Source organism: Diabrotica undecimpunctata, chromosome 10, assembly GCF_040954645.1.
Source record: "Diabrotica undecimpunctata isolate CICGRU chromosome 10, icDiaUnde3, whole genome shotgun sequence".
NCBI lineage: Eukaryota > Metazoa > Arthropoda > Insecta > Coleoptera > Chrysomelidae > Diabrotica > Diabrotica undecimpunctata.
The window spans coordinates 72,358,710-72,381,098 of NC_092812.1; the positions used below are offsets into that span (position 1 = coordinate 72,358,710).

At 34.6% G+C, this 22,389-nt stretch overlaps 1 protein-coding gene across 2 annotated transcripts in view; it reads right to left on the reverse strand.

Annotated features, from left to right (window-relative positions):
• LOC140452420 (uncharacterized) overlaps window positions 1-22,389 on the reverse strand; it is a 164,057-nt gene that overhangs the window by 119,559 nt on the left and 22,109 nt on the right. For both annotated transcript variants that reach the window (XM_072546671.1, XM_072546672.1), the window contains exon 4: window positions 3,971-4,616. In XM_072546671.1, coding sequence (XP_072402772.1) covers window positions 3,971-4,616 — 646 coding nt within the window. The remainder of the gene's footprint in view (window positions 1-3,970; window positions 4,617-22,389) is intronic.

Here is a 22,389-nt window from a genome sequence, read left to right on the forward strand (position 1 = left end):
CTTAATTTATATGTAAGTCCTTCGTGCCATACTTTAGCAAAAGCTTGCTTCATGTCGAGGCAGACAGCGGAGCAAACTTTCTTTTCTTCTAGCGACCTCTATATTATATAAAGCTTCATATTTTTAAAAAATGTATTGAAAAATGCTTTAATATACAGAGCGTTCCATTTAATAACACAACGTTTTTTCATCGCGTTGTTCCGACTGACCCTGTATAATCGAAAATAATTTTAAATTATAGACCTATTTAATACACACAATTTTTTAAAACCTCCATCATTTATCCATAAAAAAAGAAAACCATAGGTTTGACGCACCCTGTATAGCAACCAACACACCAAAGTTTGAATAAAATAACAAGTACAGCAATCAACCCGGGGGATAAAGAGGTAGAATGCGAAAACATTGAGTTGATTCCAGTTTACTCCAATTAGCCTCTTCTACTCAAATCCCACTCTCAGCTTCACGCTGGTGTCCCCTGTAAACCGAGCAACCCCACTGGCGATCCGGTATCCAACCCGGGTGGAAAGTTGGGTCAGGAACAGACGAGAGCGTGTGAAATGGCCCTCCGAAAAGGAGGTTTGGCGTTGGGTTAACTACCCAACCCTGTAAAAAACCTTTTGTTATGAGAGCTACAAAGAAAGAAACCCGACTCTCTAATCTACGACGAACTCGCAAACGAAATAAGGATAATGATTTAAAAATTTGCACGTGGAACTTAAGAAGCCTTTATCAGACTGGAGCCATGGCTCTGCTCATACAAGAAATGAATAAAACCAAAGCAGATATCATTGCTTTACAGGAAATGAGGTGGACTAGCTCAGGCATCCTGGAAAAAAATAACTGCAATATTTACTACAGCGGACATCCTACCCGACATGAATTTGGTACCGGATTTATTGTAAGCAGCAAGGTCAAACATAGTGTAATTGATTTCAAAGCTATTGATCATAGTATATGTCGAATAAGACTTAAAGGGAAGTTCGCTAATATTAGCATTCTTAGCATCCATGCTCCAACGGAAGAAAAAGAGGATGATGAAGAATCTATGAGGCACTAGACCGAGAGTACAATCAGTGCCCAAAAAATGACATCAAAATAATAGCAGGAGACTTTAATAATGCCAAAGTCGGAAAAGAGAATATATTTTCGCCCACCATCGGAAAAGAGAGCCTACACGTAGACTGTAATGATAACGATGTCAGAATCATAAACTTTGCGATGTCTAAGAACATGGTAATAGCTGGGACACGATTTCACCATAAAGACATACATAAGGGAACTTGGAAATCTCCTGATAATAAAACGATTAACCAAATAGATCATATAATCATCGATGCAAGGACACTACTCTAACTTATTAGATGTTAGGTCTTTTAAAGGAGCAAACATAGATAGTGATCACTATTTAAATAAAGCACGATTTAAAGAGAGAATATCCAATTTATAGACAGCAAATAGAAGATCAAATAAGGACAGAACACTTAAAAGAAAAAGAAGACATTAACCAACTATGGGCAAATATACGAGATATTGTGTTATAAAAATCGGTTGAAATATTGGGCAAAACCAAGTCAGAAATCATTGGTTTGATCATGAGTGAGAAATGGCCACAAATAGAAAGAACGCAGCATATCAAAAAACCATCGAGGTTGTACACGGAGAAAAAAAGAAGAGTATAGACGTCTTAGAAGAGAGGAAAAACTTATCCATCGACGTAAGAAGAGGGAATACGAACAGAACACTCTCAATGAGATACAAAGTTTATTCGACAAAAATGAAACGAGGAAATACTACAAATCTTTAAATAATAGCCGTCGAGAATTTAAACCACGATTAAAAATTTGTAAAGACACTAACGGTAAAATTCTACATGATAAAAACTCAGTTCTTAACAGATGGGCACAACATTTCAGCGAACATCTAAATATAAACAATATTGAAAGAGGTTACAATATTAGACAATCAACAAAATCTACAACGTCAACTACACAGTGAAGACCCCACAAGAGAAGAAGTGTCAAATGCCATCCTAAAACTCAAAGACTGTTCGGAAATGTATAAAAAAAGGTGCTGATCAACTTTTGGAAGCAATCCATAAACTAATAGTACTTATATGACAGAATGAATTGGTACCAGAAGAGTGGCTAAAGGGAATAATATGTCCGTTGCATAAAAAGGATGATCAACTGGAGTGTAAGAACTATAGAGGCAATGTATTGTTTGAAAGACTTAAACATTTGACAAAGGATATTGTTGGTCAATATCAATGCGGATTTACTGCTGGAAACTACACATCAAATTCAAGCACCTAGGTAGATTCTAGAACAGTCACTAGAATATAACATAGATATACACCATCTCTTCAACGACTTCAAAGCAGCCTATGACAGTGTGAAAAGAACTTCATTATATAATACAATGATAGACTTTGGGATCCCGCCTAAGTTAGTTAAGTTGATCCAACTATCAATGCAAAACGTAAGTTCATGCGTTAGAATTGAAGGAGAAAACTCTACGTTCTTTGAAATTAATAATGGTCTAACGCGCTGGCATTTCTCCTCTTTAATATTGCCTTGGAAAAGGCAATCAGACAAATAAATATTAGAATGAATGGAACTATTTTTAATAGACCGACGCAAATTCTCGCATTCGCTGACGATATAGTTATAGTGGACAGAAATATGAGAGACATGGTGCAGTGTTTTACAATGTTTTACATGGCGCAAGTGAATTAGGACTTGTGGTAAACGAGGAAAAACCAAATATATGTGGGTTTCTAAAAACCCCCGAAATATCCACAAGAGAATTCAAATTAACAAGCATACCTTTGAGCAAGTCAAAGAATTCACATATCTTGAATCGCTAGTCAACGCAACAAACACGACAAGCGACGAAATAAAAAGACACATAGCAATAGCAAACAGAACTGTTCACTGTATCCAGAAACATGTAAAAAATAAAAATATAAAACGTGCAGTAAACCTCAATATATACAAAACCTCAATAACACGGTTTTGATATATGGTGCTGAAACGTGGACCTTATCACTAAATTAATAATAAAAGATTGCTTGGTATTTTTGAGAGAAAAATTCTTGGAAAGATTTTTGGGGCCGTAAATGAAAATGGGCTATGGAGTTGAAGATACACCTTTGAACTATATCAGTTATACACTGATCCAGATATTGTGAAATTCGTTAAGTACAGAGACTTAAATGGACTGGACACATTTTTAGGATGTCAGATCACGAATACACGAAGAGATTAACATTTTCAAAACCACAGGGCACAAGAAGTAGAGACGGGCCATGAAGGAGATGGATTGATGTGTGGAAGAAGACCTACAGATTCTAAGGGTCAGAAGATGGAGGGAAGTTGCCAGAAATCGACAGGAGTGGTGACTTCTTTGTGAGCAGGCCAAGATCCACAACAGATTGTCGAGCCACTAATGAAATTTATTAATAATTTGCAAAAAATCGACTTTTGAAGCTATATGCCGTTTTAGTAAAATTGTGTCACTTTTCCATATAAGTTACCGGTTTCACCTTTGGTATTCAAAATCAAATAGCGATCTTATATTGTTTATATATTGTTTATAAGTAAAAAATGACGTTTAATCTTTTGCATTTTTTATTTGTTTCATATTATCACCAAATTTGTCAAAAGCAGTTGTTAGATACCTGTATCAAATAGTGTCACGAAAAAGGCGAAATTTACTAATTTCCTGGTCTATTATGGACACAGAGCTACATTGCCACATTGAGCTAAAATTTAAGGTGAAATAGAAATTAATTATTAGAATTTTTTTCTAACGCGACCTTTCGCGGATTAAGCAAGATGCACCACCATTAAAAGTATTGAATTATTCCTTAAAAATGTAGTATTTTAATAAATTCTGTTAAATGTTCGAAACAAAGATTTTTAGGATTTACAACTCAAAAAAATACTAAAAGGAATATAATACTTACATTAGTAGAATTGTGTTCAATGTTTAAATTCAAATCCTTTTCTACGGGGCTGGGTGTGTTGACGACTCGTTGTGGAAAGCCAGGTCGAGGTGGATAAACACTAGGAGAAGCCAATAAACTTTGTGCACTAGGAAGCTGAGGGTGTGAATAGTTTGTATCGGAATGCCTTTGCCCATATCGTCTAGGTGAGCCTTCGTAAACGGCAATGGGCAAATTTCCAATAACTTTGGTAACTTTTTCACTTTCAGTATCACTTGTATTGAAAGTTTTTGTGGCAGTGTGTAAGTGTTCTGTTTGAATACTCTTGTTTTCTTCATTATGCCAGGTTTCACCTATATCGTCAAAAACTACCACTTCACCAGGAAATGTCATATTTATTGAACTAGATTTATCCAAAGCACCTTCAGCGGTTTTCTCGTGAGCCACTGAACATACCTCTGAGGAAAATACGGTCTCGGTATAGTTGCGGGAATTCTGTGCCTTCTTCGTCTCGCCTCGGGCACGTAGCTCCCATACACCTTGCCTCATAGGCGATTTCTGGTTCTTTTTTTCCCCATCTTCTCCCACTAGAGAATTACGAGATTTTCTAAGAGCTTTACTTCTACTCTGGGAGTATATCTCTCGACCACCCGCAATTTCGATAATCCTAAATAAAACAAAATATAAGTTATTCAACATAAAATGTGAAAGACAATACCAATAAAAACAATAATTTGTTAACGAGACCTGATATTACCAACGAAGTATCTCACTTTTTGGCAATTTAAACGAGTCTTACAAGCAGATTTCGTAGAAGAAAAATGAAATATACACGAAAGCATCGAACCTTGTTTGGCAGCTACGATGCGACCAATTTATTTGTGATAAACCAATAAAATTTAGATTTTAATTATCGTATTTGACAAATCTCACAGCCTTATTTCAACATAGTGACCTGTTCAATCTTCTTACAACAAACTCCATATTCAAGGAAGAAACGTTTTTTTTAAAGCTATGAACTTATTTATAATCTGATAATTTATTTTTATCTTTTATACATAAACTAGCAAGTTTTAGTTTAAATGACACAGAAAACAGAACATCCAGTATTACTGAAATTATTACCACAATGTTTTCTATAAATGTCTCTTAGTATTAGGAAAGTAATAAGTCGATCACTTTGGTGCCTAGAAATGAGAGGTAGGACAAACTGATGACGGTATGAAGTAGGTCCAAAACTTCTGATCCGGCGATAAATAGTTCGCATTGTACTTGGCTTTCCATGCTTCAAACCATTGGTCTACAACTAACCTTGTGGATGTGAAGCGATGCCGTAGAGACAAAACGCGGCGATCTTGTGGCGGTTATATTTCTATAGGATAAATCAGAGACCACGTACTGTTAAAAAAAGGATAGCGACAAGAACGTATGTATAACGTTAACAGACCTTTATAATAATGTTGTATATTCTTATAAAGTTTATGGAATTGCTTCCATCAAGAGTTCCATATAGTAGAACTCTAGGGGTAGTTTACCCCCTGCATGTGGTTGATTAACTCCAACTCACTGGATATTCATAATTACTTTATTGGTTCTCTAAGTACAATAATAGAGAGAGTTCATTCTTAATTCTTAATTATTAATAATAATGATCTACTCCCGTTATTTTCCAGCTATTTAACTCACGTGTGTTTGTTTATATAATAATATTTTACTAATATAATTTGTACACATTATTTAATAAACTTTTGATTACATTGCAAATTTCACTAGGTCAGCGCGTGTTCTAGTTACACCGATATTTTCAATGTCATAAACAAACAATCGCATTTAGCAATAAGCAATGAATAATATTATTGAAAGGATTTTAAATTTTAAACTGAATTGGGTTTCTTAGATCTGATTTCTGGATGCTTAATTAAATCCCGTTACACCTTTAGGCCCATTGCTGGATGGATAATTTCCATCGTGTTCTGTTCTTAGCTGTCCAATCTCTGATTCCCATCTCTCTAACATCTTCCATCACTACATTTCTCTATTTCTTTCTTGGTCTCCCTCTCTTTTTTTGCCCTCAGGTACTCTCGAATCAATATTCTTGACTTGTCTCTTATCTTGCATTCTTTATAGATGTCCGAGCCATTCTAGTCTACGTTTTTCACTATTTTTTGTTATTGTAGGGTTAGCATACAATTGGTACATTTCTACATTTGTTCGTCTTCTCCATTCTCCCTCTACTACTTTTCCACCAAAAATTCTGCGAAGTATCTTTCTTTCCCATGCTTCCAATCGGTTCTGTACGGTGTTGTTCATAATATATATCTCGGCAGCGTATAGCATTGTGTATAGCTTATTTTTGTATTACGAGGTATATCTTTGGCGTTAATTATTTTGTTCATGGTCTCAGCACAGATGTTGCTCTTGGTTAGTCTCAGGTTGATTTCAGTTTTTTTCTTACATGTCTGTTCAATAAGGGTACCTACGTACATATATTCATCCACCTTCTCGAATTCTACAACTGATCCATGCTCCACCTCTAATTTAAAGGAGCCCCTGGTGTTTATTACTTTTTTGCTCGAGATTTACACGTACTTGGATTTATTAATATTAACTTTCAGCCCCATTTTAGAGCTTTCCCGAATCAGTCTTTTTGCTGCACTTGTCAGTTCTTTTCCATTTCTTGCAATGAGAACCACATCACCAGCTGTTGTATGGAAAAGAGTGCCGGACCTATTTATCCCACTAACCCTTAAAATTTTTCTAGATCTATATTGACTAGCAAGGTAGACATCTGTCTCCTTGGTAAACACCTTTTTTCACTTCGAATACGTTTCGTTTTTATACATCTCCGACATACAAAAATATTTGTTAGAAAAGTAGATGAAAGATTACCAAAAACAGAACAAGAGAAGAATCCCCAATAGAAAAATCCGTCTTGCCGTCTTTACTACTCTATTTGTTGTCATTCGGCTTATATGATCGTTCCATTCTACTCTTCTATTTCTTACCCAGGCCTTGATGTTCTCCACCTTGCCTCTATGTCGTATATATATACTTCTAACTCTGTCACATAATATCTTACCATCGATTTTTCTAAGGGTTTTCATCTCTGCTCTTTCTAGCATTCTTTTGATGTGCCAGGTCGTGTTTCTGCCGCGTATATCATTATTGTCCTGATGACTTTTATAAATTCAGAATTTCATTTCTTTCTCGATATTTTTATTTCTTCTTATTGTATCATTCAACTAAAAAACCGTGGTGACAATTATTTAACTGATCCATAGGTAGGTCCTCTGGGAAAGCTCTATATTTATAAAAGTTAGTGAAGTATCTAGGAGTGATCCACAATTCTAAATGGTCCTGGAAAGAACACCAAGGTGAGGAAGTCCTCTACAGCCTTCTGGGTATGCAGAAGATCTTTTTGAACCAAATGTTTCTGTTCAAATGCTTTGGGCCGTGGTGGGGAGCGACAATATGATCACTTTGACATATGGAGGCAGACCGTGGATTATTGTCCCATGCTTTCCATGGTGTAGATCTGTTTGAGTTTTACGCTCAGGAGATAGTTGATAGGTCTTATCTTAGCAGGACCATCTCTATCTGCTCTGACAATCAGGCAGCTCTAAATGCCCTGGAAGCACCTATAGCTATATGGGTACGGAGATGTACGTATGGGGTTTTCTAATATCTCAAATCCTACTACCGTTTTTTACTGTTGGGCCATTAATTAGAAATAAAAGTTGTCAGACTTTCCACTAATATGCTAATGAAGGAATTGTAATTTAGTTCATTCAGTTTTATGTATTGGAAAATACCATTTGTTTAAAATAATTACACTTTGAATAAATTTCCTTCAATTATTTAATTAATTATTCACTGTTATGTCACTTACAATGCCAAATATATAAAACCCTAATAAGACCGGTACTCACATACGGCTCAGAAACCTGGACACTCACTAAAAGAGGAAACGTTATTAGCCACCCTCGAAAGAAAAATCTTGCGACACATATATAAGGGCACAAAAGAAAACGGCATATGGCGAAGAAGATACAACTCTGAACTATACAAAATATACCAGGATCCGGATATTATAACATTCATTAAAATAGGACGGCTGCGTTGGATAGGACATGTAGAAAGAATGGAAGAAGGCGAAATACCAAACAAAATATTCAAACAGATGCCAGTAGGAAAAAGAACAAGAGGAAGACCGAAGCTGAGATACTTAGAACAAATAGAAAATGATATAACAACCTTAAAAATAAAAAAACTGGAGAAAAAAAGCACGAAACAAATCAGAATGGAGAAGAATCCTGGAACAGGCCAAGACCCAAAAAGGGTTGTCGAGCCAGTGATGATGATGATGTCACTTACAAATGGAAAAAATAAGATTTCTTGTAATATATTGCTATTTACAAAAATATAACGTCATTCAAAATTGAACAATCCTCTGAAAAAATAAGAATACAATGTCATTCCGTATCCCACAATTCCATAATTATAAGTTTATTTGTTTCCAAGATATCACCTTGTAACCAGACTTTTTCGCAACTCAAAACAAAATTTTGGGAAAACATGTTTTATTTAGACTTTCAGAAAATTATGAAAACAAGCAAATTCTAAGGATAATTTCTGAAATTTTTACATGTACTGAACTGAATATGAAAAAGATTTCAAAACATTTGTAAAAAAAAACCTGACTATTCGGAAAAAGGATGAAAATGGATATGCTGTTCTTTGGCAAAAGATGTGCTGGCTAAGATTTAGGAAGTCACAACCGATCATTATGGAGTTCAAAGAATCATTTTCTGATGAAGGTTTTAGAAATTTGAATTTAACCAAACGGACCAGCCCTTCAATTCAACCTTTGTACTAACAACCGATTCCAATATCAATACAAAAATATAAAGATCTGATGTCACTATTCTCTATGAAACCACCTGCTTTGGGGATTCCTACAGGCCATTTTACATCAGTCTATCATACGAGAATAAAGAAGATTCAAGTGAAATAGATGATGGTTAGCACTATGAAGGTGATCCTTGAAGAAGTTACCTACCTATTTGTGCCTCTTCAGAAATTACAAATTGTTTCATATCAATATTATTTTTCATAAATTATTTTTTTTAAATGTTAGTAGGTACTTTCTTATTTTTTACGTATAACAGTATGTAATTTTAACATAAGCAATAAAAAAATAACTTCTACTAGTTCTAATATTGCTTTTTTAACAAGAATAAGGGCCAATACAAGAAATGTATAGTACAACAAGTCAGTAGCGCACCTAGAATTTGCCTCTGGGGGGGTTTTGGTTGGTCACCGAAATTTTTCTTATGATGCTACCTCCATTTTGAGTCCTTAAAATGTGTGAGTAACAGTGTCGGAATAAGGCCCTGGGGGAGGGGGGGTTTAACCTCCAAACCCCCCCGGGTGCGCCACTGCAACAAGTACATAACTGGGATTTTGATATAAAGCATAGATATGCAACAACTAGATAACTGGGACGTTTTCAACTTTTCTCCTGATACTCCTAATCTTGGAAAATATATCCATTATTAAACCTCACGGATAGTGAGTAAAGAAGGTAAGAATGTTAAAAACGAAATACGGCTTTAATATTATGTTAGTTTTAGGCTAGAGAGGAATTCAAACTTTGCAAAAATCTTTAAATACGTTTTTCTCAGAAGTGTTATATTTGAGTTACCTAGTTGTAGTATTGAGGTGACGATATGTAAAAACTACGATTATATATTATTAAATTCGACTATTTAAAGTGCGCAATTTGGGCTCAGCATAATTTTGTAAATTTACAATTTGTTTGCGGCCCCTGGATTGCAAAATGATTATACAAAAACTATTACACCGATCCTAACGAAATTTAGCACTTATTTTGCTCGTATTATAAAGTTTATCTAGGTGAAATATAAAGGCTGTAAGTTATGTTTAAGAGGTCGAAACAATTTAAAGGAAAAACTCCATTTTTGCACTGTTTCCCAATTATTGCTATTTTGTAAACAATACACATTAAATTTTCAATTTCTAGCTAGTCAAATATTATGTAAAATTGAAAAAGAAACTTTTAATTTCCTTAATTTTTTTTGTAGGTGCAATATCGCACTAGTGCAATAAGTTATAGGCGAAAATATGGGCGCAAAAAGCAAAAATTTTTGATTTTTTTCAGATTTTTTTTATATAAAAAATTAAGGTTTGCGACTGGCGCATATCGTGATTATTGATACAAGTAACATCCTGAAGAGATTCCAGCAAAAAGTAGACTCCTATGGAAAATGTCCAATTTGAAACAGCTGGCAACACAAGCTGGCTTCAGACCAGGACGTTTAGGAGGCTTTATAAATAGTATTTTGTAATGTAAAATAAAAAAGAAATAATTTTTCTTTTATTTCCTATTGGTTTTTTGTACAGAAAAAAGATCTTATATATAATTTTAAAATCGGGTACAATACAGGATTGGCCATTCAAAAAGTATACCCTGATATTTGGCAATATTCGTTAGATTTTGTGAAAATGCTAAAACAGGTCGATTTTTATTCAAAAGGGAACATATTTTACCGATATAGATGTCTGTCATTTGTTGACCTTCTCCCTTGCAGCACCCTTGCTTTAATTTTAATTCGGGAATATAGCATGTGTGGCAGATTATTAGACAGGTATTTCATTGGAGAATTCAGAGATCCACGATTTTTTTCTATTCTTGTGCAAAAGTATCAGTTTATTGAAAGTGTTATACCTCTTAAAAACTAAACGGAACGAATCTGTTTTGATAGTGCCAATTTCAAATGTTTCTCGTCACGTCAAACACTACATTAAAACGAAATTTGCAACACTAATAATAATAATATGTAAACACTCCAAGTCTAGTAGGCCCATGGCTTGATGTACTATTCTTTTCCACTCTCTTTTGTCAGTTGCTTTTCTTTCCCATTTCGTTACAATCGTACTTGAAAGAGCTCCGTTAGCTCGTTATTTGTTATCAATTGTCCATTTAAGTTTTTCCCACCAACGATATTGCGCATATATTTTCCGCTCCCAAACTAAGAACAGCTCTTGGTGTTTTTTTTATGACCCATGTTTCAGCAGCATACGTCACTATCGGCCTTATTAAGGTCTTATATATCCTTAGTTTTGCTCTTCGAGATATATTTTGCTTCTTAACAACCCATTGAGAGCATATATAGCGCGGTTGCCCAACATAATTATTCTCTGTATTTCTTCTTTACAGTTAGGTTCTCTTGTGAAGACATTTAGTAAGTACTCAAATCTTTCAACTTCTTCGAATTTATATTGTGTTCTCTTTGCTGTTGCCATTGTAAATATACTACCCCCGAACGAATTGGTTATTTGTCCATTCCATATATTTCGTTTCTGTTTCATTTACAGGGTGAGTCATAACTATTGGGACATAGACTAAGGAGAGGTTATTTGGACCAAAATATGGCTATTGGGCCAAATATGCCTGAATAAAATGTTGCTGAGAAAAAAGATACAGGGTGTTAAAGTTAATTTTTGTTTTTCGTTTTTTGCTAATAGTTTCCCTGTATATTTATAAATTGCTATCAAAATTGGCACAGAGGCATAATCTTAGACACGAAATAGTATTTTATTTACAATTTTACGTTTTGTCATAGAGGGCGCCACGTGGATCATTCCTAATGATCAAATTGTATAAAAATTCCTTTTTAGTAATTTTTATTAGAAAATATGACGTAAACATCATTTTTACGTAAAATTGGTACTCTTGTTTAAACATGATAATTTCAACCGTTTTCGATAAAAACGCAGTCGAACTGCTTAGAGTCTTAAAAAAGGATTTCAAATATTATTTCATTTATGAAAAGTATGCTTTGGACTGTCAGATAATTGTTGTTGGTAAATGTCATTTGTTCAGAGTAAATTATTTTTGATGTGACAGTGTAGTGTAATGTGGAATTTTTTAAAGTAATCATTACTTTTTTTGATTGAAATGCCTCGTCACAATCATTTGACTAATGAAGAAATGTGAGATATGATTTGAATGCGTATACGCACAAGAAAATTTTTGCGGTCGCTCGGCAGCCAGAAGGTATGGAATGTTATACGCAAACAGAAGGCAACCAAATCACAAAACTTTTGCAAGATTATATCGTAGTTTAGGTGAAACTGGGTCATTTCACACTAAAAATCGGGGTGGTCGACCGAAACAAATCACACCTAATCAAGAAGATGAACTTTTGGTTCGAGTAGATGAAAATCCTGAAATAAGTTCACGACATCTATCAGCAGCAACAGGAGTAAGTCAGTCGTCTATTGTTACAATTCTAAAAAAAGAGAACCTCCATCCTTATCACTTCACTCCTGTTCAAAATTTACTTCCAACAGATCTTCCACGACGGTTACAGTTTTGCCAACGTATTCTGAATAAACATCAGCAAAAGTTTTGTGATTTGGTTGCCTTCTGTTTGCGTATAACATTCCATACCTTCTGGCTGCCGAGCGACCGCAAAAATTTTCTTGTGCGTATACGCAAATCATATCTCGCATTTCTTTATTAGTCAAATGATTGTGACGAGGCATTTCAATCAAAAAAAGTAATGATTACTTTTAAAAAATGCAACATTACACTACACTGTCACATCAAAAATAATTTACTCTGAACAAATGACATTTACCAACAACAATTATCTGACAGTCCAAAGCATACTTTTCATAAATGAAATAATATTTGAAATCCTTTTTTAAGACTCTAAGCAGTTCGACTGCGTTTTTATCGAAAACGGTTGAAATTATCATGTTTAAACAAGAGTACCAATTTTACGTAAAAATGATGTTTACGTCATATTTTCTAATAAAAATTACTAAAAAGTTTCATCAGAAAAAGTTTAGACTCAATTTGATCATTAGGAATGATCCACGTGGCGCCCTCTATGACAAAACGTAAAATTGTAAATAAAATACTATTTCTTGTCTAAGATTATGCCTCTGTGCCAATTTTGATAGCAATTTATAAATATACAGGGAAACTATTAGCAAAAAAACGAAAAACAAAAATTAACTTTAACACCCTGTATCTTTTTTCTCAGCAACATTTTATTAAGGCATATTTGGCCCAATAGCCATATTTTGGTCCAAATAACCTGTCTTTAGTCTATGTCCCAATAGTTATGACTCACCCTGTATATACAATCCTTTGGTTGCTACCCTCTCGTTGAGTTTCATGACTGTTTCCATCAGCTCTATTTTGCTTCTATCCAACATTACCAAATCGTCCGCAAATGCTATGCACTGATGTTTTTTGTGGTACATCAGACCTTTTCTATTAATGTTTGCTTCCTGTATAACTTTTTCTAATATTATGCTAAACATTATAGACGATAATGGATCACACTGCTCCACTCCTTCTTTGACCTCAACCCTTTCTATTATACTCTTGTTTATCTTTACTTTATTCACTGTCCTTTGGAGAGCGAATTTTCTCATTTTAATAAGCTTTGAACAAACATCCATATCTTGCAGTGCTGTGAATATTTCCCTTCGTTGTTTATCCATTCTTAATATGCATAGCCAATATTTTATATGCTATGTTGAGCAGCGCTATGCCTCGATAATTCTGACATTCAGCCATATTTTCTTTTTTGTGAATAGTATTGTAATTTTTTGTGTATTTCTTGTTCACATATATCTTTAATTAATTTATGGATTTTATCTTCTAACTGATGTTCTCCAAATTTAATCATTTCAGCAGTTATGCAGTCGCCTCCTGGGCTTTTGTTTATCTTTAAATTCTCGATAATATTCTGAATTTCACTTGTAGGCGGAGCTTGTTCTTCGCTCTGTTGGTTTTGTGTTTTATTTGCTAGATCCATTACTTCTTCGTTATTGTTATTTGTCTGTTCAGCTCTATTTAGAAGTTCATAAAAAAACTGCTTTGAACGTTCTAATATCTCCGGTTATCACAGAATCATTTCTCCAATCTTTTTTTTTTTTATAATATACAGTTTTCGGCTGGTGTCATCGTTTCTCATTTTTTATCCCTTGGTTACAGGTTTCTAATTTTCCTCTATATTTTTCAGCTTTCCTCTATATTTTTCAGTTTAGCTTCATGTTTTCTTTTTTTTTCTCGCAGTATTTTTTTGGTTTTATTTCTTTGCTCGATGTAATTTTCCTGCGCTTGTCTTGTTCCTTGGATTATTATTTTTAATCGTAGCCTGGCCCGCTCTTCCAATTCTTGTTCACATTCTTCATCAAACCACATTCTTTTTATTTTTTCTTTGTGTTGTCATTGGTGCAGGAAATATTTGCAGCTTCTTTAATTACATCTCTTACTGTTCCCCACGTGCATTCTACATTCCACCACTTTTATTTTCTTTTTTGTTAATCATTTGTGCATACAGAGTTTGCTCGTTTCTTTCGTATTTTAATTTTTTTAATTTCGAAAATTTGGTACTAATTGTTTCATCCATCTTCTTCTTCTAGTGCCGACTCCAAGAACGAAGGTTGGCTATAATCATTGCAAATTCGTCTCTATCTCCTGCTTTTCTTAAAAGCGTCTGTGTGTTTAACCCGGTCCAGTTGCGAATGTTTTTCAGCCAGGATATTTGTCGTCTACCAGGACCTCTTTTTCCTTCAATTTTACCCTCCATAATCAGGTGCAACAACTTTTACGTTTCATTTCTAAAGTGCCCCAAATATGCTATGTTTCATCCATATTCCAACCAAATAGTGGTCTGAGTCCATATCGGGTCCTCTATGTATATGTTGTCACCTTTGTTATGGTTGACTGTACGGCCGTTCGGAGATCTCCATGTTCCCTTATAAATGTTTTTTCGTTGGTAGTACGTACTTTTTATTATAAGTCTTTTCTTTAGCAAAATCCCCCAGGAAATATCCATTTTCGTTGGTCTCTGCATGTAAACTGTACTTGAATAATAGATAGAATAGAATAATAGAGAATAATCTTCATATCAAACTTGGGTATAGCCTCATATACTTCATCTAATTTGTTATAAAATTGTTTTTCAGCTCTATTCCATTTCTTCAGAGAGTTCATATATATTCACAAATATAATCTTTTGGTATTTACCTTTTAGTCTGAGGGTGCACAACCTATCCGATATTGCGTTAAAGTCTGAAACAAATTCTTTCAATTTTTACTTATTATAAAACCTCTACCCAGCAGTCGATTACTGCCTCCCCTATTGAAAAATATATAGTCGTCTTCTCCCTGGCTACCCTGCCCCAATTGTTTTTTCTCTTGTAGGGCTACTAGATCAAACTTATATTTCCTAACTTCGTTTATTAAATGCTTCAGTTTTCCTTCTTATATTCCAGGTAGGATCCTCTTATATTTCAAGTCGCCGATTTTACTAGTTCTTGTGTTATTTCGCTCCGTTTGAATTTGATTCTAGTTTTTTGAAATGTCTTCCTTTATGTTTTCCAATTGTCCTTTTTCTTTGTTCCATTTTCATAGTTCATTGTTTACTATTAATATCTGGTACCCTACTTTTTGTGATTTTTCCTTGCTTTTCTGCTCTCTGGCCATTATTCTAACTTTGGCTTGTATTTCCCTTTCGTCCTTTGTTAGATCATCATTTACATATATTTTTTCCTTTCGTTGGTTAAGCTACATTTTATTTTGCATTACTTTGGACTTTTCGTATTTGTTATCCAACTCTACTAGACATGGTTTGTCTCCCAGCTTTCTTGCATCATTCGCCTTTATTTTAACTCCCATTTCCTTTTCTATGAAACCTCCTACTCTATTCTTTAGCCTATTTGGATTATCCGTGTCAATTGGAAGTCCTTGGATCACATTATTTCTTTTTCGTTTCTCTCCTTCTAGTTTTTGTAATCTTATATTAGTATTACTTCATTCGTTTTGCAGCTGATTTATTTTTTCCATCGCTTTTTCATTAGCAAGTTTTAGTTCTCTCATTTCTCTTCGATACTCCTTTTGTTATTTTTTTAACTCTTTACCTTCAGTTACTATATTAATGGTTTCCGCCTGTTTTTCTGTTAATTTTTTATTTCCTTTGTATCCTCAGCCCTTCCTTTCAGTAAACTCATCATTTCGGTTAGCATATCTGAGTTTAGGTGAGTCATCATCTTTTTTGGCGATCTAATCGCTTTCTTGGATTTTTTGAATACATCATCATAACTTCCTGCTTTTCTCCTTCCTTGCACCGCAATAGAAGTGGATACCTAGGTCCACCCTTGAGAAATATCCATCCCTCTCAGTGCAATCAATTTCTCACTAGACTTTGTTTATTTACGCTTTCCAACAACCATCCGCTTTAATTGAGGTTTGGCAACACCGCTTTATATTTGTCTCGGACTTCGGCTTAAAACCAGCTGTTTTGTTTATCTTATCAATATAACCTTACTTCTTTCTATTATTATATCAGTGTTGTTTTTTAAATGGAATATTACTTTTTCGCAGTGGATTTTCACTTGTTTTAATGTCCTTCACTTTATGATCACCTGGTACTCTCAGTTAGTATTTGATCTTCGTGCCAACTCTCGAAATTTTCGGGATTCTCGTTGGCGAAAAATCAAACACTTTATTAACACTTCCCTGCAACACTAATAGGACACTTTATTAAATCTCACGTAAATGAAATGAACTAAATTGTAAATGGCCTGCCCATCCTAGTCGCTGAGCTTTTAATTCGATATTGGTTCTGATCTTATACTGGTTTTTGGTGATATCATGGTGGGGTCCGAAAATGTTTATCTTATCAATATAACCTTACTTCTTTCTATTATTATATCAGTGTTGTTTTTTACACGGAATATTACTTTTTCGCAGTGGATTTTCACTTGTTTTAATGTCCTTCACTTTATGATCACCTGGTACTGTCAGTTAGTATTTGATCTTCGTGACAACTCTCGAAATTTTCGGGATTCTCGTTGGCGAAAAATCAAACACTTTATTAACACTTCCCTGCAACACTAATAGGACACTTTATTAAATCTCACGTAAATGAAATGAACTAAATTTTAAATGGCCTGCCCATCCTAGTCGCTGAGCTTTTAATTCGATATTGGTTCTGATCTTATACTGGTTTTTGGTGATATCATGGTGGGGTCCGAAAATTTTTCTAAGTATTTTTCGTTCAAAGCGTCTGAGCTTTTCTTCGTTTGCTTTGGTCATGGTCCACGTTTCGCATCCGTATGTTATTACAGATCTGACGATGGATTTATAGATTTTGATCTTTGAACTTCTTGTAAGATTTTTTGATTTTATGAGCTTATCCAGTGCGAATAGACAGCGGTTTGCAGATTGGATTCTGTCTTTTATTTCTTCAGTAACATCGTTGTCAGCTGTGATTACGGCCCTCAGATACTTAAAACGTTGTACTCTTTCGAAATTGAAGGTGTTGACCGTCACATTTTGTCCTATTCTGTCTCTTCGTGTCGTTCTATTTATACACATATATTTCGTCTTCTCTTCATTAATCTTCATCCCTTCTTCACTTGTTGCTCCTTCCACCTTAATCCACCGTAATACAAGGTTAAAAAGTAGTGGAGATAACGCATCACCCTGTTTGAGTCCACTGTTGATTTCAAAGCTGCCAGTCAGTTTATTATTTACACGTACTTTAGATATTTCACCCTCCATACAGACTTTGGTCATCCGAATGAGTTTCTTTGGTATTGAGAACTCCGCCATGGCTTTTCATACTTGGCTTCTTTCTACGCTATCATATGCCTGTCGAAAGTCTATGAAAAGATTGTGTATGGGTCTGTTATACTCCCATCCCTTTTTTAGAAGTTGTCTCAGCGTGAATAGTTGATCTATTGTTGATCTGTTTGCCCTAAAACCGGTTTGATATTCGCCTAGGACATTTTCAGCATAATTTTGACACATTTGTGGTGTTATGAACTGTTACGAAATTTCTTTCAACGTAGTTTTTGACGTGGCCCAAAAGAATTTGTACGTTTAGTTTTTAAGAATTGTAACACTTTTAATAAACTAATACTTTTTCACAAGAACAGAGTTAATCTGAAAATACAAACCATGGATCCCTTAGTTCTCCAGCGAAATGTATGTCTAATGATGTGCTACACATGATCTATTACCTATTTAAAATTAAGGGTTTGTGGTACTGGAAGGGAGGGGATTGATAGATCACAGACATCTATATCCATGATACTATGACTAACAAGATAAGATATTGCGCATACTGAAGAGAGCGGAGATTGAAGTTGTAACGTAATTGGAGAGTTGTAAGTTCGTAATGTCCGTTTAGTTTAAATGGTTCACGATTGTTAGCTAAGTTTATTTTATATTTTATCTGTCTAAAAGTGAAATTTACTTTACTAAAAAGTATAAAAATGAGGTGTGCTGTTTTCACTTGTGATAACGATAATCAAAATAAAGGGTTTGCTGGGGAAATTAGATTTTTTCGGTTTCTTAAAGATAATGTTTTATGTAAGAATGTGTTCTGTACATTTTACTAGTGATGATTTTGAAAGAGATTTCGTGACAGAATTATTAGAAAATGCTAGCAAGTGTAGAAAAATTTTGAAAAAGTATTCAGTACCTTCCCCTTTAGGAAACAGATTAGAGGAACCGTAATGCTAGATCAGTAGAGAAAAATGTTTAAAAACAGTATTGGCAGATATTAGAGAAGGAAATAACGTAGGTATCACCATAATTTGTTTTCATTGTGTTGGATTTTGTGTTTCTTAATTTTTTCTGAATGTTTTAGGGGAACTGTAGAAGGTGAAATGTCGGGAAATAATTCCCAACTAGTAATTTGTAATCCTAATGCTATTATTGATAATGATGATGGATATATGTTTGGGATGCTTTGTTATTTTCTGTTTATAACTTTTATTAATAAGTTTAGAGGAACACTAGAAGGTGAAAGACGGGAAATAATTACCAATTAGTAATTTCTAATACGAATGGTGGTATTAATAATGGTGCTGGGTAGGTGTTTGGGATGTTTTTCTTAGCTTCTAGATCATGAAATATGTAGGTGCTACTATAGTATGTGGTCTGGAATAAAACGCATCATCATCATCCAGCCTTTATTTATCACGTCCACTGCTAGACATAGGCCTCCCTTAAACACCTCAATTCTTTGCGATTTTGTACTCTTTGTTGCCAATTTTTCGTGATACGCCTGATGTCGTCAGCCCAACGTATAGGTGGTCTTCCTCTACTACGTTTGTCTGCTCTTGGCCTCCAATGTGCAGTTTTGCTCGTCCATCGTGAGTCATGCATTCTCGCTACATGGCCTGCCCAATTCCATTTTAGTTCCGCTATGCGTTCCACAACATCAACAATACTCGTCCTTCTTCGCAGATCTTCGTTTCTTATTCGGTCCCGCAAGGTGTCTCCCAGCATAGACCGTTTCATTAGTCTCTGTGCCACTTTAAATTTCGAAGCCGTAGTCTTGGTTAGAGTCATAGTTTCTGCCCCATAGGTCATGACCGGTAATACGCATTGGTCAAACACTTTTCTTTTGAGGCTAATTGGTATGTTGGCCCTAAGTGTCTCGCAGTTTTCCAAAGGCTGCCCACGCTAAAGTAATTCGTCTTTCGATTTCGCATGTTTGGTTATCCCTGTCTATCTTATTTCGTGCCCCAAATACGTATATTTCTCCACCAGTTCTACCACTTTGTTTTGAATAGTTAAATGGTTATTGGGGACCATATCTGTCATAAAACGCATAAATTAGAAAAATTATTATTTTAATTTTACAAATTAACACTTTGTCATATCAATTTACTATTTTAGTGGGGAATAAGCAACAAAATTTGCTTATTCTGCACGCTATAACAGATATTCTCAGGAAGACCGCATCCTCGGGGTAGACCGCATACTATACTAGCACCAATATGTATTATACCTACATAATTCTTTTAAAAACACAAAATTTGTTTAAAAATTCCTTTATAAAAGGTATTATACAGTGTGGTGCACCGAAAACGAAACAGAGGCATTTACTGGCAGATGATTCCTTTTTGAAAAAACGCTCGGACCCGTCGATTTTGTTTTCGAGGGGGACACAAAATTGGCATAAAATCACTTTAACATTTGCAGCCCCTTAAGCGGGGGTGGCATCATCCCTAAAATCTTAAATGAAAACGGGGGTCGAATGATCCATTATTTGAAAGGTCTTTCAACTCCCTTTATAATGATGTAAAATTCATGTATTCAATTCAGTAGTTTTGGAGATTTATTGATTTAAAGTTTAAAGTAGACTTTAATAGGTACATCAAATTAATTTGTACTTCTTTCAGAAGAAATTTGAGTAAAAGCATTTTCTTGATAAGTAAATGCTTTTATTTACTACGCCCATGGTTTGTTAATAATAAAAATAGCAATTGAAGTGTCCTTTGTGACAAAAAAAGTTGTTTCTTGAAGAAAGATAAGTAGAGAATGCCACGTACTTATTTTAAATAGGAAATAGTACATTAGTTTGCGATTGATTTGACCAATCTTTGTTGTTAAAATATCATTTATTGCTTTATACATAAATTAACCATGGTATATTCCACGGCAGAAAGGGTTGAAATTATTGAAATATTTTTCGGAAATAATCAGTGTGCTAATAGAACAGCACAAATTTTTAATGAGCGACATGAGAACAATAATGTGCACCGAAAATATGTTCTAGAACTTGTAGCTAAATTTCGGGAAACTGGATCAGTCGCCAATAAAAAACGTAATATTGAAAATCCTATAAGGAACGAAGCAACAGAAGTGGGGGTTTTAGGGCAAGTTATTGTAGATCCTACATTAAGTACCCGCAAATTGCAAACTTCGTGTGGTGTTAGTCGACGTACTATCCAACGGATTCTAAAGGCCCACAATTTTCATCCGTATAAAATTCACCTTGTACAAGAACTTAATGAAGATGATTTTGATAACCGATTAGAATTTTGTGAAGTTATGAGTGAACGAATTACAAACGATGAACAATTTTTATTTAACATTTGCTTTTCCGACGAATGTTCCTTTTTTTTTTAATGGCGAAGTAAATCGTCATAATTGTCGATATTGGTCGGACTCTAATCCCAGCATTTACCATGAGGTACACACACAGCAGCCACAAAAATTAAATGTTTGGGCTGGCATTTTTGGCGATCATTTGGTTGGTCCTTTTTTCTTACCTGGAAATTTGACTGGTGAAATGTATTTGGAATTACTGCAAAATGCCATAGATCCTGCGCTAACAGATATAATTGAAAATCAGAATGATGGTCGATACGTTGAGAATATGTTGATGTTCCAACAGGATGGTGCCCCACCACATTACGCATTAAGAGTTCGGCATTATTTAGATCAGACCTTTCCAGGTCAATGGATTGGTAGAAGAGGTGCCGTTGAATGGCCCCCAAGATCGCCAGATTTATCACCTTTGGATTTCTTTTTGTGGGGTTACTTAAAAAGCAAAATCTATGCTACTCAGCCAACATCCTTAGAAGATTTACGACAAAGAATTGTGAATGAGTGCCATCAAATTACTCCTCAAATATTGCAAAATGTCCGGCAACGTTTTCAGCAAAATCTTTATTATGGCATGGAAAGTAATGGTGGTCATTTTCAACATTTACTCGGCTGACAGGTCAGTTCATTCTTTATTTTTTAACAACTTTGCTGCTATGTATTGATCTCCTCTTACGATGATGTATTTAAACTTTAAATCAATAAATCTCCAAAACTACTGAATTGAAGTACATGAATTTTACATCATTGTAAAGGGAGTTGAAAGACCTTTTAAATGATGGATCATTCGACCCCACTTTCCATTTAAGATTTTAGGGATGGTGCCACCCCCGCTTAGGGGGCTGCAAATGTTAATGTGATTTTATGCCAATTTTGTTTCCCCCTCGATAACAAAATCGACGGGTCCAAGCGTTTTTTTTTTAAAGAATCATCTGCCAGTAAATGCATCTGTTTCGTTTTCGGTGCGCCACCCTGTATTAAAAACCCTATTGGGCTACATCACACAACGTTTTCGGAATTAATTGCTATCCTAAAAGTATAACAATGGATGTACATGTTTGAAGTCACTAAATGTATGGGTAAAAACCCTTTAAATGTTGTTAAATTAACTTTTCATGTTATCTATTCCTGTTGTAACTTAAACATCATAGTTTATAAAGTTTAAAAATGTTGCTCAAAGTTAATTTAACAATATTCAAAGGGTTTTACTGGCTTTTAGTGGTAGTAGTTTTTACTGGTTTTAGTGGCTTCAGACACATAAATCCATGGTTATACTTTTAGGATAGCACTGATGATGGAATATTAATTCCGAAAACGTTGTGTGATGTAACCCGATAGGGTTTTTAATATTATACCTTTTATAAAGGAATTTTTAAATAAATTTGTTTATATCCTTATGTGTACGATTATTGTAATTATGAAACCTCTTAAATTTATTTTCGTCTAGTTTCTTCTTATAGTTTTTTTAATATTATATTGT